The sequence below is a fragment of the Mandrillus leucophaeus genome, unplaced genomic scaffold (genome assembly GCF_000951045.1).
Source record: "Mandrillus leucophaeus isolate KB7577 unplaced genomic scaffold, Mleu.le_1.0 Scaffold156, whole genome shotgun sequence".
Taxonomy (NCBI): domain Eukaryota; kingdom Metazoa; phylum Chordata; class Mammalia; order Primates; family Cercopithecidae; genus Mandrillus; species Mandrillus leucophaeus.
In genome coordinates, this window is record NW_012101543.1 from 2,046,127 (window position 1) to 2,059,702 (window position 13,576).

The following is a 13,576-nucleotide window of genomic DNA, read 5'->3' on the forward strand; positions in this document are numbered from 1 at the left end:
GGTCTCGATCTCCTGACCTCGTGATCCGCCCGTCTCGGCCTCCCAAAGTGCTGGGATTACAGGCTTGAGCCACCGCGCCCGGCCACTTTTTACTTCTAAAATAGCTCTTCTGTCTTTCATCCTGCTTACTGCTCTATGACCATGCTGGATCTGGATTTGATTATCTCAGTGGACACCATGAGAAAGAGAGAGAGATGTACTTCCTCAAATTCAATTATGGTCATTGACTTAACTTAACTTCTCCTTATCCCCAAGGTTGGATGCTGTACAGGCACTGAAAAAAAGGACTCACCAATGTTTGATTTGAAACCCAGGGTAAAAACTGCTCCCCAGTCTCCAGATTAGAAAGCCAATTCCTAGTGTGAGAAGATGCTTAATATTACCTGAGGCCTCAGCTGGGTGAACCTCAGTCAGCACCTTTCAGTTGGACAATAGGCTTTGGTCATCATTGGTACTCTAATAATCACCTACTGCTCAAACAATTTAACATCATAGTTCAACCAGGAATGACAAGGCCAGTAGATTCTGTGTATTTCCCTCACACCTCATGGCCATCAGGTATCATCCCATAAAGCTGCTCAGTCACTCTTCAAGTCTCCTCTGTATCCTTCCCATTCATCAGTGATTTATCTCCCATGACTCTGGCCTTGTCTGCCAAAGTTTATTCCAGTTTTCTCATTCCTCTTTAGCATTCTCACCTACTAGTAAACATATCTCCCCATCTCAGCTCCTAGGAAAAAAACATTTCTTTCATCTCTTGATCTCCTGAGAAAATTGAAAGAAAAAAATTTCTTTCATTTCCTGATCATATAATTCTATATAATTCAGATGACTCCAGAAAAGAATGAAAGGTACATGTCTCCCTGCCCCTATTAGTGATGTCAGATCACAATCTCAACTTTCTGTCAAAAGCCCCTTCTCAAACAATCATGCCACCTATGTATACCCCACCTAGTCTTATAGTAGTATTTATGACCTTCTGGACACTTCCTTATATATATTGATGCCTTCAACCCAAACTCGAGTTTTTCTCACCATCAAAAACCTTGTGTCTATCCTTAGCCAATTTAATTTGCTAGTATCTATAATCCATCCAGTATCTGAGTTCAGAGTGTCTTGACCTTATCATATCCAGAGACTGTATATGTGTTACATTTCAGTGACCATCCCACAAATTCCTAGGACCTCATCATGATCCAGAATGGTCCACATTTAAAATGACAAAAAACTCTCTACACTTTGGCTCTTTCAAATATTTATTTTTGACTTTAGGGAAAAGTTCAAATTCTTTTGCCTGGCATGTAGAGCTCTTAAGCATTCTGGCAACCACTTATCTTTCTAATTACATCCTCCATAATTTCCCCTGTCAACTTGACTTCATCTTTTGTTCTAGCCACAATGAACTGTTCACCATTTATCAGACACACCTAGTCGTTCATCCATATATGCCCCTGTCTGTGCTTTTTCCTCTTTCTGGAATATTCTTTTCCAAATCTCCACCTCATTATAGCTTAATCTTTCAGAATCATTTTGAGTTATTTCCTGCCTCCTCCAACTCCCTAACACAGTGTCTTTCTAAGTCTGTTTTTCATCTGTGCTTGCAACAGATTAAGAATAAATGTTCAAGTTATTGTAACTTTTAAAAATACACCTACATGTCAACATGATCAGGAATAAGTTTCATCAGTTAACAAAAGCTCACTATTCTACATATTTCTGTTGAATTTTCATTTTTACAGATTAAACAAAAAATTTCAAGAGGCAGCCTCAATTCAAATAGTTAAATATCTTTGTCCCAGACCAGTACAGTATAAGAACATTTTCATTAAAATATCAGTACAATTGGGTAGGTAATGCTACTTCTTTCTTTTGTTCTTAGGATCAATTTTCCCCTTGAAATAAAGTCACTTCCAAGGGAATCCATGCTCACTGTAAAACTATTTGGGATTGCCTGTGCAACCAACAATGCAAATTTACTGGCTTGGACTTGTCTTCCACTGTTTCCAAAAGAGTAAGTGTATCAATTGTGAGTAATAAGCCTATCATTTCAATAAAACATTCTTAGAAGTAAATATTTGGGAGTATATGGCATAATGAGGAAATCAAGACATTTTATTCTAAAATGGACATAGTTCAATATAAGTCATGACTGCTGAAAGCAGAACTGAAAAGTAAAATTGTAGAAATGGCTTTCAAAACAGGACTCATGCTGAACTTGTCAGCGGGGTCATTTATAATGAAAAGATATAGGCATGACCAGTCTCAATTACTTTTTCTTTTCTGACCAACTGATTTCTTTGGAATTAGTAATTCAAAATGATTTGGATTAATACTGTCATTTAGAAAGAATGTAATTCATGGAATTCTGGCTAAAGTAAAATTATACAAGGTAACTGACTTACTGACCTTTTCTTGTCAAGAAGAAATATTTAGTAACTTTAAGGTGATATTTTTCAGAAAACTAGGTCAATTATAAGTTCAGATATTCTCTCAGAACTAACGATCATTGCAAAATGAAGTGTTTATTTAACCATAAGTCTTGGAAAATATTAATATTCGGAATACTTGATAAAATCAATTACATGATGTTCTATGGTATTAAGGAAAAAATATTTTTTAAAAATCAACCATTTTTCACATGGCTAGTCTTGCTTCAGAATCAAATGATAAAATTTGGGACTTTCAAAAAATCAGCACATATATTGTAATGTTAATATTTTTATAACATATGTTTTTCCCTCTGCTGCTTTAGAAAGATATGGTGATACAAATTTTTTTAAGTTATTAATTTTTATTTCCCAGACCTAATCAATATAAAAAATTATTATCAGCAACCATAATAGATGTTTCAAATCTTCTTCGTTGGATTAATTCTGATGTAAGCTCTGTGTGTGTGTGTGTGTGTGTGTGTGTGTGTGTGTGTGTTGCTCTGTTGTTTGTTCTCATGCTTTAGCCCATTTCTATACCATTGTTCCTGGAGGACAGGGAATGTATTTATCTTTGTCATATCTATCATCTAACGTAGCACCTCATATAAATAGGCAATCAGTACAGGTTTGTTTACTAAATTGAATTGAGGGAAAAAAACAGTCCCTATAGAGGAGATAAAGAATGAAATAAGATTTCAAGGTCTATAAGAAACAGTTTATCCCTAAAAGCAATACCTACTGCTGTTAGACATCTCAAAGATATGATTTGTATGCTAAGAACTTTATTTTCTTTCTCACTAGGAACAGCTGTACAAGTGTCCTTCCTTCTCTTGAGTGAGTTTCCTTAAAGTTTCACCTGCAGTATTTGTAAGATCTACCATTTTTTGTAGAATATTTCTAGCTAGTCACTGAAAAAAAGAAAAAAAGGTTAAGTCCATTTTACTCTCACATCATGTAACACACTACTTGCACACAGCAATCAATAAACACTAAACATACAAGAATTTAGGAATATTTTTGTCTTTAAAACTAATCTTCAAGGCATTTTTCCAGATGGTTATGATAGTAAAAATACCACCTCTATGTTGTTTTGTCATATGTCACTTACCATTGGTAAGCACGTTATAGGTGAGTGGTCATAGAAGATGAGCATTTGTGAGAGATGGCATCTGGGACTGATCCTAGGTGGCATTTGGTTTAAGGGGATATGTCAAAATTGTAGATAATGAGACATCAAAAAACACAACTCACTTCAACAATTACTCAATAAGGATTTCTAAACATTTTTGAAAAATGCCCTGTTTCTCCTGAAAATCAGAAAATCTGCTTTTCTCCTGTGGTAGACAATTTAAGGAAATACAGATATTTTTAAGAAACCAGAAATATGTCACATGGGGCAACTGGGAGACTGCGAAGACTCCACTTTGCTCATTGCTTCAAGTTACAAAGATTCTAACCCAATTTATTTGATGCAGATATTTCCAGATCACGGCAAATTGGTGACTTAATTTCATTTCCTTTGATGGGGTAATCCCTGCTCATAAACATTTGGTATTGAATCTGTCTTTTATTACAGTTCAAATTGCCCATAGCTAGCCATGTGGAACTATAACGAGTGCTTACGTCATTATTTTTTCCAACACATATATCAACTGAAAATACGCAGAATTAAAGGTTTCCTATCTCTTTGTGGTTTCCAGAAGTGGGTTTCAGAAAAACCAATGGTGATTAAACTCAGATAAATCAGTTAGGGCTGCATCAACAAAGTCTGAAAATAAAAATAAACCTCTTCAGTTTCAAGCATGCAAACTTGTCTTCAATTCTATTTTTAAAAGTCTCAAATCCAAAGGTAAATTTGGCCCACAGAAGTTTTATAATCCTGTGTTTTGCAGGAAAGGCTTCCACTGCACCTACATTTGTAATGTCGCCACAATGTAGTGAGAAAGTGTTATCCTAACCTCAGCAATTTCCATGAGCTTCCTCCCCTATTCAAGTTCAAAATTAATAGTATCATAGTTACTTAGCATTTTTAAACTGTGGTAAGCTACTTCAGCAGAGATTCTCAACCCAATTAAACAATAGAATTTTCTGAGGAGATTTAAAAATAAACCCAAAGCCCAAGCATGCCCAAAGATTCTAATTTAATTGGTCTGTGCCTGGCCTGAGCACCAGTATTTTCAAAGCTCCCAAGGTGAGTTTAAAACCTTGGAAAATTAGGATGTTTTTCATAAGTTCAAAAAAGGTCTAAAATAAATCTTAACCTCAAAACAATTAGATTAGTTAGAAAATTTCCTGAGTAGCCAACCCTGACTCTACTGTATCAAATCGTTTCAGTTATATCTTCAAAATCATAACAACAACAACAAAAAAAACTGTGGATGAGAATTTCTTATTGTTTTTCTCTCCTATCCAGGAGACCGTCAGTTAGTCCAAATATGTCATTTACAGATAAAGAACTCTATGATGAAGGAAGATTTAAAAACTGGCAGTTGGTCACCAGACTACTTAGAATAGAACAAGAACTAGAATGCAGGTCTGAGCTTTAACTACCTTAAGCCACCTCCCTTCCTGCTCTTAGGTACCATGCCTTAATCCATGAACACTCTGTAAACACTTCACTACCCTACAAGAGGGATATAATTTAGATATTGTCCCCTCTACATCTCATATTGAATTATGGTCCTCAGCGTTGGAGGTGGGTCCTGGTGGTAGGTGTTTTGGTCATAGGAGCAGATCTCATGACTTGGTCCTGTCCTCGAGATATTCACTAGGTAATCACAAGGTCTCGTTGTTTGGAAGTATGCGGCACCTCCTCCCATCTGCTCTTACCATGTGAGACACCTGCTCCTCCTTTGCCTTCTGCCATGATTATAAGCTTCTGGAGGCCTCCCCAGAAGCCCAGCAGATGCCAGCACCATGCTTCCTGTAAAGCCTAGAGAACTGTGAGCCAATTAAACCTCTCTTCTTTTAAATTGCCCAGTCTCAGGCATTTCCTTACAGCAATGCAAGAATGGCCTAACCCAGAAAATTGGTACCAGAGTAGGGTATTGCTATAAAGATATCTGTGGTTGTGGTGTTAGAACTGGGTAACAGGCAGAGGTTGAAAGAGTTTGGAGCACTCAGAAGACATGAAGATGAGATAAAGTTTGGGATTTCTGAGAGATTAGTTAAATACTTGTGGCCAAAATGCTGATAGTGATATAGACTCTGTAAAGGCTGACAAGGTCTCAGATGGCAATAAGGAACTTATTGGGAGCTGAAGCAAAGGTCACTCTTGTTATGCCTTAGCAAAGAATTTGGTTGGATTGTGTTCATGCCCTAAGAATCTGTGGAAGTTTGAACTTAAGAATGATGATTTAGGGTATCTGACAAGATAAATTTCTAAGCAGTAAACCATCCAAGAGGTGGCCTGGCTGCTTCTAACAGCCTCATCTCAGATTCAGGAATGAAGAAATGACTTAAAATTGGAATTTGTATTTAAAAGGGAAGTAGAGTGTAAAAGTTTGGAAAATTTGCTGCTTGACCATGTGGCAGAGAAAGAAAAAACATTATCAGGAGAGAAGTTGAAATGGACTTGGAGCAACCACTTGTTAGACATATTTGTGTGACTGAAAAATAGCCAGGTGCTAATAGCCAAGAAAATGTGAAATATGTCTTGAAGGCATTTCAGAGATATTCCAGGCAGTACCACCCATCACAAGACCTGAGGCCTAGGAGGAAAGAATGGTTTCTGGGACTAGGCCCAAGACCTTGCTGCCCTGTGCAGCATCAGAACACTGCTCCCCACACCCAGGTTGCTGTGGCTCCAGCCTCAAATCAAAGGGGCCCAGGTACCGCTTGGGCCACCACTTTGTAAGGTGCAAGCTATAATCCTTGGCAGCTTCCACAACATGTTAAGACTGCAAGCACACAGAGTACAAGAGTGAAGGAAGCTTGGCAACCTCCAGCTAGATTCCAGAGAATATATTGGAAAGCCTGGGTGCCCAGGAAAAAGCCTGCTACAGGGGCAGATCCCTTACAGAGAACCTCTAATAAAAAAGTACAGAGGAGAAATACGGGGTTGGATTCCTCACAGAGTCCTTACTGGGGCAGTGCATAGTGGAGATGTGGGAAGTGGGCCACTGTTCTCCAGACTCTGAAATGGTAGAGCCATCAGCAGCTTACAAACTCAGCATAGAAAAGCCACAGGGGCAGAGCTGACCAAGGTCTTGGGAGCCCACCATTGTATCAATGTGCTTGGGATGCAGGATATGGAGTCAAGGGTTATTTTGGAACATTAAGATTTGATGACTGCCCTGCTGGGTTTCAGACTTCCATGGGACCTGTAACTCCTTTCTTTTGGCCAATTTCTCCCTTTTGGAATGAGAATGTTTACCCAATTTCTGTACCCCCATTTTATCTTGGAGGTAAGTAACTTGTTTTGATTTTATGGACTCATAAGTGGAAAGAACTGATTTCCAGATGAGACTTTGAACTTGGACTTCAGACATTTTAGTTAATGCTAAAATGAGTTAAGACTTTGGGTGACTATTGAGAAGGCATGATTTTATTTTGGAATGTGAGAAGGACATGAGATTTGAGGAACCAGGGACAGAATAATATAGTTTGGATGTTGTTTCCTCCAAATCTTGTGTTGAATTGTAGTTTCCAGTGTTGGAGGTAGGACATGGTGAGAGAGGTTTGGATAATGGAGGTGGGTCCTTCATGGCTTGTGGCTGTCCTTGAGATAGTGAGTGGGTACTTGCGAGATGTGGCTGTTTGGCAGTGTGTGGCACATCTTCAAAGCTTGCTCCTGCTCTCACCATGTGAGACACCTGCTCACTCTTTGCCTTCCACTACGACTGGGAGCTTCCTAAGGCCTCCCCAAAAGCTGAACAGATGCCAGCACCTTGCTTCCTGTAAAGCATGCAGAATCAGGCTTTTCTTTTTAAATTATTCAATCTCAAGAATTTCTTTTTAGTGACACAAGAAGAGCCTAACACAACAGGGTTCCAGCTCAGTCTAGCCTGGGCTCTACTCTTGCACATGAAACCTATTAGACATAATAAAGTCAGCTGCCCAAAGAATTTTATAACATCAGGTCTTTTGGTCCTGCCAGCTACAGATTCTTTGGCTCCAGGATGCCAGCAGTGGGCACATAGAACACTACGGCTAAAATTGATAATTGTTTTATTTGAACACCTTACCTTACTGTTTGAGGAAATGGGGCCCAAAGAGGGTAAACCAGCCCATCTGTTCTCCTGGTGTCACAAATTTTGTGTTGGCTTTTCTAGTCAATGAATTTCTATGATACATTTAAATTGAAAATATTCTTAAGGATACTTCAGAACAAATATTTTGAAATACTATGTTTAGCAGTGTAGTCCTTCTTCTAATGGCATCATATTAAAAAGTCTCAAAGTATAAGAGTGATTCCATGGATGTGTTTTTTAGAAGAATTTACAAACCTATAGCCTAGCCTAACTGGTATCGTCCCATCTTTCTGAAGTTCACCCTCAACTACCAGCAGAACCTCAAAGCTCTATGTAAACTCTGAAGACCATTGATTTTGTCCAGAAAGCTCAAAAAAGGTAATAAAGGGAAGGTAATAAAGACAGGCTCCAGATGTCCTGACACAGGAATGGAAAATGTTCTTTCCATTATATGAAACTCTCTTTTTGTGTCTCCTGCCTTCGAAATGTTTAATTTAACTAACATAATAAATGTTTTCATAGGAGTAATACTTTAAAAAATGGCCAGTGGTCCCCATTTGCCCAGTCATAAAAGTTTTCATTTTCATCTTCTTTCTGAAAACTAACAACACACTTAGATGTATCTTTTCACATTTCAATTTCACATCTCATTTTCCTCATCTTCCTTATATTCTCTATTTAAAGAAGTCCCTGGAAATGTATTTCCTCCATTATGCTTGCAATATACAAACATATTTTTAGGCAAACTTTATTGTCAAAAAGTAAATTAACTAATTAACTAAAATCCAAAAATATTTTCAGGCAAATTTTGTTATCAAAAAGTAAATTAACTAATATTAAACACATGAAGAACCTCCAAAATAGTGCCAAACATTTATTTCCTTTTCCCCCTGAATGACTTTAAGTTAAATATTATATATTTATATATATATATGACTTTAAGTTATAAATATTATATATATATATATATATGGCTTTAAGATGAATATTGTATTAGCCTTTTTGAGATGGAATTTCACTCTTGTTGCCAAGGCTGGACTGCAATGGCACGATCTCGGCTCACCACAACCTCCGCCTCCCAGGATCAAGCAATTCTCCTGCCTCAGCCTCCCAAGTAGCTGGGAATAACAGACATGCATTTGTTGATACATTGCCCCATACACACACCTATGTCAAATATTCTGACTTCACTCTGCCACATGTGCCTCAGGGTTAAAGCCATGGTGACTGTTAATACATCCAAGACTCCATCCAGGCACAGAAATTACCATCAAATTCTTGAGAACCCTCATCCGCTGTCCAGACCAGCTTAGATCACTCAGATTTTTAGAGTATAGCACAGCCAAGACATAAAAATATAGTAAGGATGCAAATATAACACATTCCACAACTTAGGTGTGAATAAATAATGCAACTCATGTATCACACTCTTCCTCATGAGCTCCCACCCTGTAACTAATGAGAAGAAATAAAGTTTCATCTATGATAAAGTATTAGTTCAGTAACTTTAACTAGTCGTTTTAGAAATATGCAGTCTCTTTTAAAAAATGCTGGGTCACTCAGATAAGTTTCTTATACCCTGGCTCTCTTCCTAAGAGGGGGAAAGGATATATAAGAAAAGGAGAAAACAAAAAAACATAAAAACAGATCCTTTGCCCTGGTGACTTCCGATATCCAAATGAAAGCCCCTTTTTAAGCTGATGGATGCTTGTTACAGCTGAAGTCTCCAGCTCATGACTGGGGCTCCCCCAGCTTGGCCAGGGTTTCCTGGAAAGCCCTGGGTGACTCAGGCTCTCACAGGCACCATAGACCCTCCTGAGGTTTGCCAACGACTCCCAGTTGGCCCCAGGTTGGATGGTCCTATCAGATGCCCTTATTACAGAAGCCCTTATTCCCACCAGGGAAACTCTGGAAACTCTCCCTCTTGAAAATCTTTAGATATTTCCAGATCCCATCTCAACTACACAGAAAGCAAAGAAGGCCCAGAAAAGCTAAATTCACGAGTTCCTCCTGCTTGTTAATCACGGACACCAAGTTTAATGGCCATGCCACAAGCAGTGCAGAACCACTCAGGAGGTGATTGCCTTCCAGGATCTGAAACAGGGAGTGAGAAGAGGAGCTCCTCTGCCTTCAGCATTATGTTTTGCTCACTGATCTCACACTTCTCCCCACCTGCTTGCCAAAGCAGAGGAGAGGCAAACTGGGACACCTGTGTCCGCCATGCTTACTCGACTCCTTCTTTCTCTGCCTTCTACTTCTCATCCTCCCAAACTCCAAGAAAGTGATGGGCTTTTCTTTTGTCATGTTCTCCTATCCAATATGGCACATCCTCCTCCTTCCTCACCTCTTTTGACTCTTTCCCATGCACAGAAACATTTTCTGTAAATGCTGTGGAGAACAATATGACCTCCAAGTTTCGTGTTGGACAAGCTTCTTCCTCCTCTTGCATTCTGCCTAACACTAATGCAAAACTTTTCCCAGGCAGTTGGAGATTTGGCCATTTGGAGTGAAGGTCATATGCTCTGAAAGGCAAAGGTGAAAACTACAATAATAATTTTTTAATCTTTACCTCTATTAAACTAATCCATAGCTTACTAATACTGGACCCCCGATACTGTTATACCAAGACAGATTTTCTTCAGGTAAGGGAGGGATGGAACAAAGAAACAAAGAAGACTCAAAATTCATCCTGCTAGAAGAATATTCTTAAGTCATATAAAACATCTGCCCACATTTTAATAAAGCACATTATACTCCTCTAGGCAGATATGTGCTGACAATATCTTTAAATAGAGAAAATAATAAAAGAAGCAGTCTTCAGAAAGCTAAAGGTCTAAAGAAAGCTTTATTTGTTGAATTTCTTCCTCATGTTTTGCATAAGATCTGTTAAACGGCAAGATGGAATTGTATATTGCTTTTAGAAAAGCTCACTTGAGGCATTAAAGTTCCTTATAAACTTAAATTTAATTTTGTTGACTTTCAGTTTTGCACTTTCAATTTGGCATATTAAAATCCAAGACTGTTTTCCACGATCATTGGAACATTTTACTGATATTCTGATTCATATACACAGCCAGGTACAACTTCTTTTTTAATTCACATAAGGATCTGTGGATTTGGATGTTACTGAAGCTGTTAAAACCAACCACGAACTCTTCCCTGTTTAAAGCCTTCCCTGTATGCACTCTCATTTACTATGGTAATTTACCACTGATTTTTAAACATTTAGAATATGAATAATCTTTCTATTTATGCGTAAGGAAGCGTTTCCTCCGTGAAGCCCTGCAACTATTTTTATTCTGCAGAGCATATGCTATGCTAATTTAAATCTTTTTTTCTATAAATTTAGAACTTATATCTTTAAAGATTCCCAGGGGATTTAGTCACTCCATGGAGCAAAATATGTTCTGAAGAGTTAACATCTGTATTGATTTAAGGCAGTTGTAACTCCAATAATATAAATCTGAAATTCTTAGTCCCACCTTATAATCACCACTGATGGCAATTAAAAATAAATGCTACCCATTAGAAACCACTGTGGGTAAATAATTTTCTCATGTGGAAAATAAGTGTAGGCATTTATGAAAATAGCCAAGCATGTGGTATATTCGAAATGAACTGTTAATCAGTGTCTGGGCTGGTGGACTATCTCATTTCTTTTCTAGCAACCGAATAAAGCCCCTCTAAGAGCGGATTATGTTTGTATTCCAAAAGAAAACATTTACAGATAATTATAACTTCCCTCATGAAGTGACTCCTGTCTGTCTGTATGTGTTGTCTTTTGCAGAAAATCCATTCTCGGGTCTATGCTATTCAGCATGACATTACAGAGTGAGCCTCCCGTAGAAATGATAGCACCAGGAGTGTGGGATGTAAGTCAGCCATCCCCAGTGACCCTGCAGGTAAGTGCCAGGCTACAAGATTAAAGTATACATGGCAAGTATTGGTTGATAAGTAGTTTGCTGTCAATTATAGAAACAATTTCTTCCAGGATCACACATTTTAATAGTCTTCTCTACCTCCAGCCTTCTGGGATTTGTGAAACCTCTACTGCTTTTATTTTATGGACAGTACTCTCAAAGCACTTTTCTCCCAGCTTGTATAATGGCAGTTTCAAACCATGCTTCATCCAACAAGGTCATGTTGGAGAACTATGGAGTGTTGCCATTAGTATACTCACTATGGGCATTCATTTTCTTTCTATTGTCTAAAAACAGTCATTGGTATGTATTATTAACTTGGTATCCTACTCACACCTGCCTCTGCTTCGTGTCATATTTCTTTAAAATCTCTTCTGTTATATGTTTCTAAAATGACTAGCAATTAACTGAGTAGCAGGAAAAAAACCTGCAAACTAATTATCCTTTCTTTTTCTTAAAGTCTCTCTACTCTGTGTGATTTGTGATCATAAAAGAAAGGTGGTAAATTACTTCAGGCTTTCGTCCTTAGTGCTGACAGCTCCTTATGGGTTCCTGGTTGTAGTTCATCAGATTGGTTGGAAATGTGAGGCATGCACAGTCTCATATAGAGAAATGCATGGAATATGAACTTTTCATCTGTATAGGAAAAATTAGAAAATATTCTCTGGGCAGCATCCTCTAGAACAGAGATTTTCAGCCTTACCAGTATTGACATTTTGGACAAGAAAATTCTTTGTTGTGGAGGCTGTTCTGTGTATTTCAGGATGTTTAGCACCATCCCTAGCTTCTTTCCACTAGGGATGCCTTCTTTCCACTAGGGATGCCTAAGGGACTTTCTCAGTTCTGGCAATCAAAGATTGTCTCCAGATATTGTCAAATGTGCTTTGAGAAAAGGATTTCCTCAGCTGACATCACTGCTCTAGAAGAAGTTAGTAGAGTCTCCCGGCTCTTAAGTTTCCAGGCTTGTGGTGAGGGGTTTGGGACATAGAGTGGAGAAAGATGCGCAGAAAAATATTTAACATGGAAAGGAAAAATTAATACTAATAAAAATATGGCATCACATTCTTGCGGAGGAAGATTCGACCAGATGACACCTAAAGATCCACTTCTAATCTGTAGACGTGTTAAAAAAGAATGCTTATTCAGATTAGGTCTTGGCACAACATCATACACACTCCACACATGATATCTTATCAATTAGCACTTGTTCTGTTTTAAAAGAACAAAAAGATAAGTATATCTATGAATAAAGAGGAGAGACTCATCACAAACCCGGTAAACATATTCTACTAATGGAGAAAAATAGCAAAATGCTAGAGGTTCAATTCAATCACATTTGATTCATGTTTCATATATGACTACTATGCTCCAAATATTATGGTAAACACTCTTACAAAAAGGAGCGAATACGTAATACTAAGCCAGGAATTCAAGGAATGCGAAATCCAGCTGGAGAGACCGACTTTGACAACTCACACTGATGTAATGTGACAGATAGGATAGCCATTGTAGGGACACTAAGACAGCGAGAATAGCAATGAATATTGCTGAGGGAAAGTAAAGAAATGTAAAAAGTCTGGGGACAGACAGACACCCAGAGGACATGACATTTGAATGCCCTTTATAGAATGAGTAAATTCACACTAACGAGTTTCAGTGGGAAGGATTATCCAGTCATAAAGGAAAGCACAATGCAAACACACAGATTCAGAAAAGAGTTGGCAGTTTCAAAATATGGCAAGTTAGTTAAGATTAAGGAATAAATTATGTGAGGAACAGTGGTAAAAAAGTGGAAAACAGTGGTAAAAAAAAGTGAAAAACCTTCTCTACCATAGGTGGAGAAGACTACACATACTAGATTGTGTACCAAGTTTGGACATAATTATCTCGGCAGTAAGTCATAAAAAGTAGTTCTAGCAATGTTGTAGAAAATGCCTTAAAAAACAAGGAGATTGGATATGTGAACACTTGCTTTTGTTTTGCTTTGGGTTTTTGTGTGTGTTATTGGTTTGGTTTTTTTTTTTTTTTTTTTTTT

At 37.9% G+C, this 13,576-nt stretch overlaps 1 protein-coding gene across 3 annotated transcripts in view; it reads left to right on the top strand.

Annotated features, from left to right (window-relative positions):
- PIK3C2G (phosphatidylinositol-4-phosphate 3-kinase, catalytic subunit type 2 gamma) overlaps window positions 1-13,576 on the top strand; it is a 415,055-nt gene that overhangs the window by 107,930 nt on the left and 293,549 nt on the right. For all 3 annotated transcript variants that reach the window (XM_011975453.1, XM_011975454.1, XM_011975455.1), the window contains 2 exons: window positions 1,880-2,011; window positions 11,409-11,523. In XM_011975453.1, the coding sequence (XP_011830843.1) occupies window positions 1,880-2,011; window positions 11,409-11,523 (247 nt within the window). The remainder of the gene's footprint in view (window positions 1-1,879; window positions 2,012-11,408; window positions 11,524-13,576) is intronic.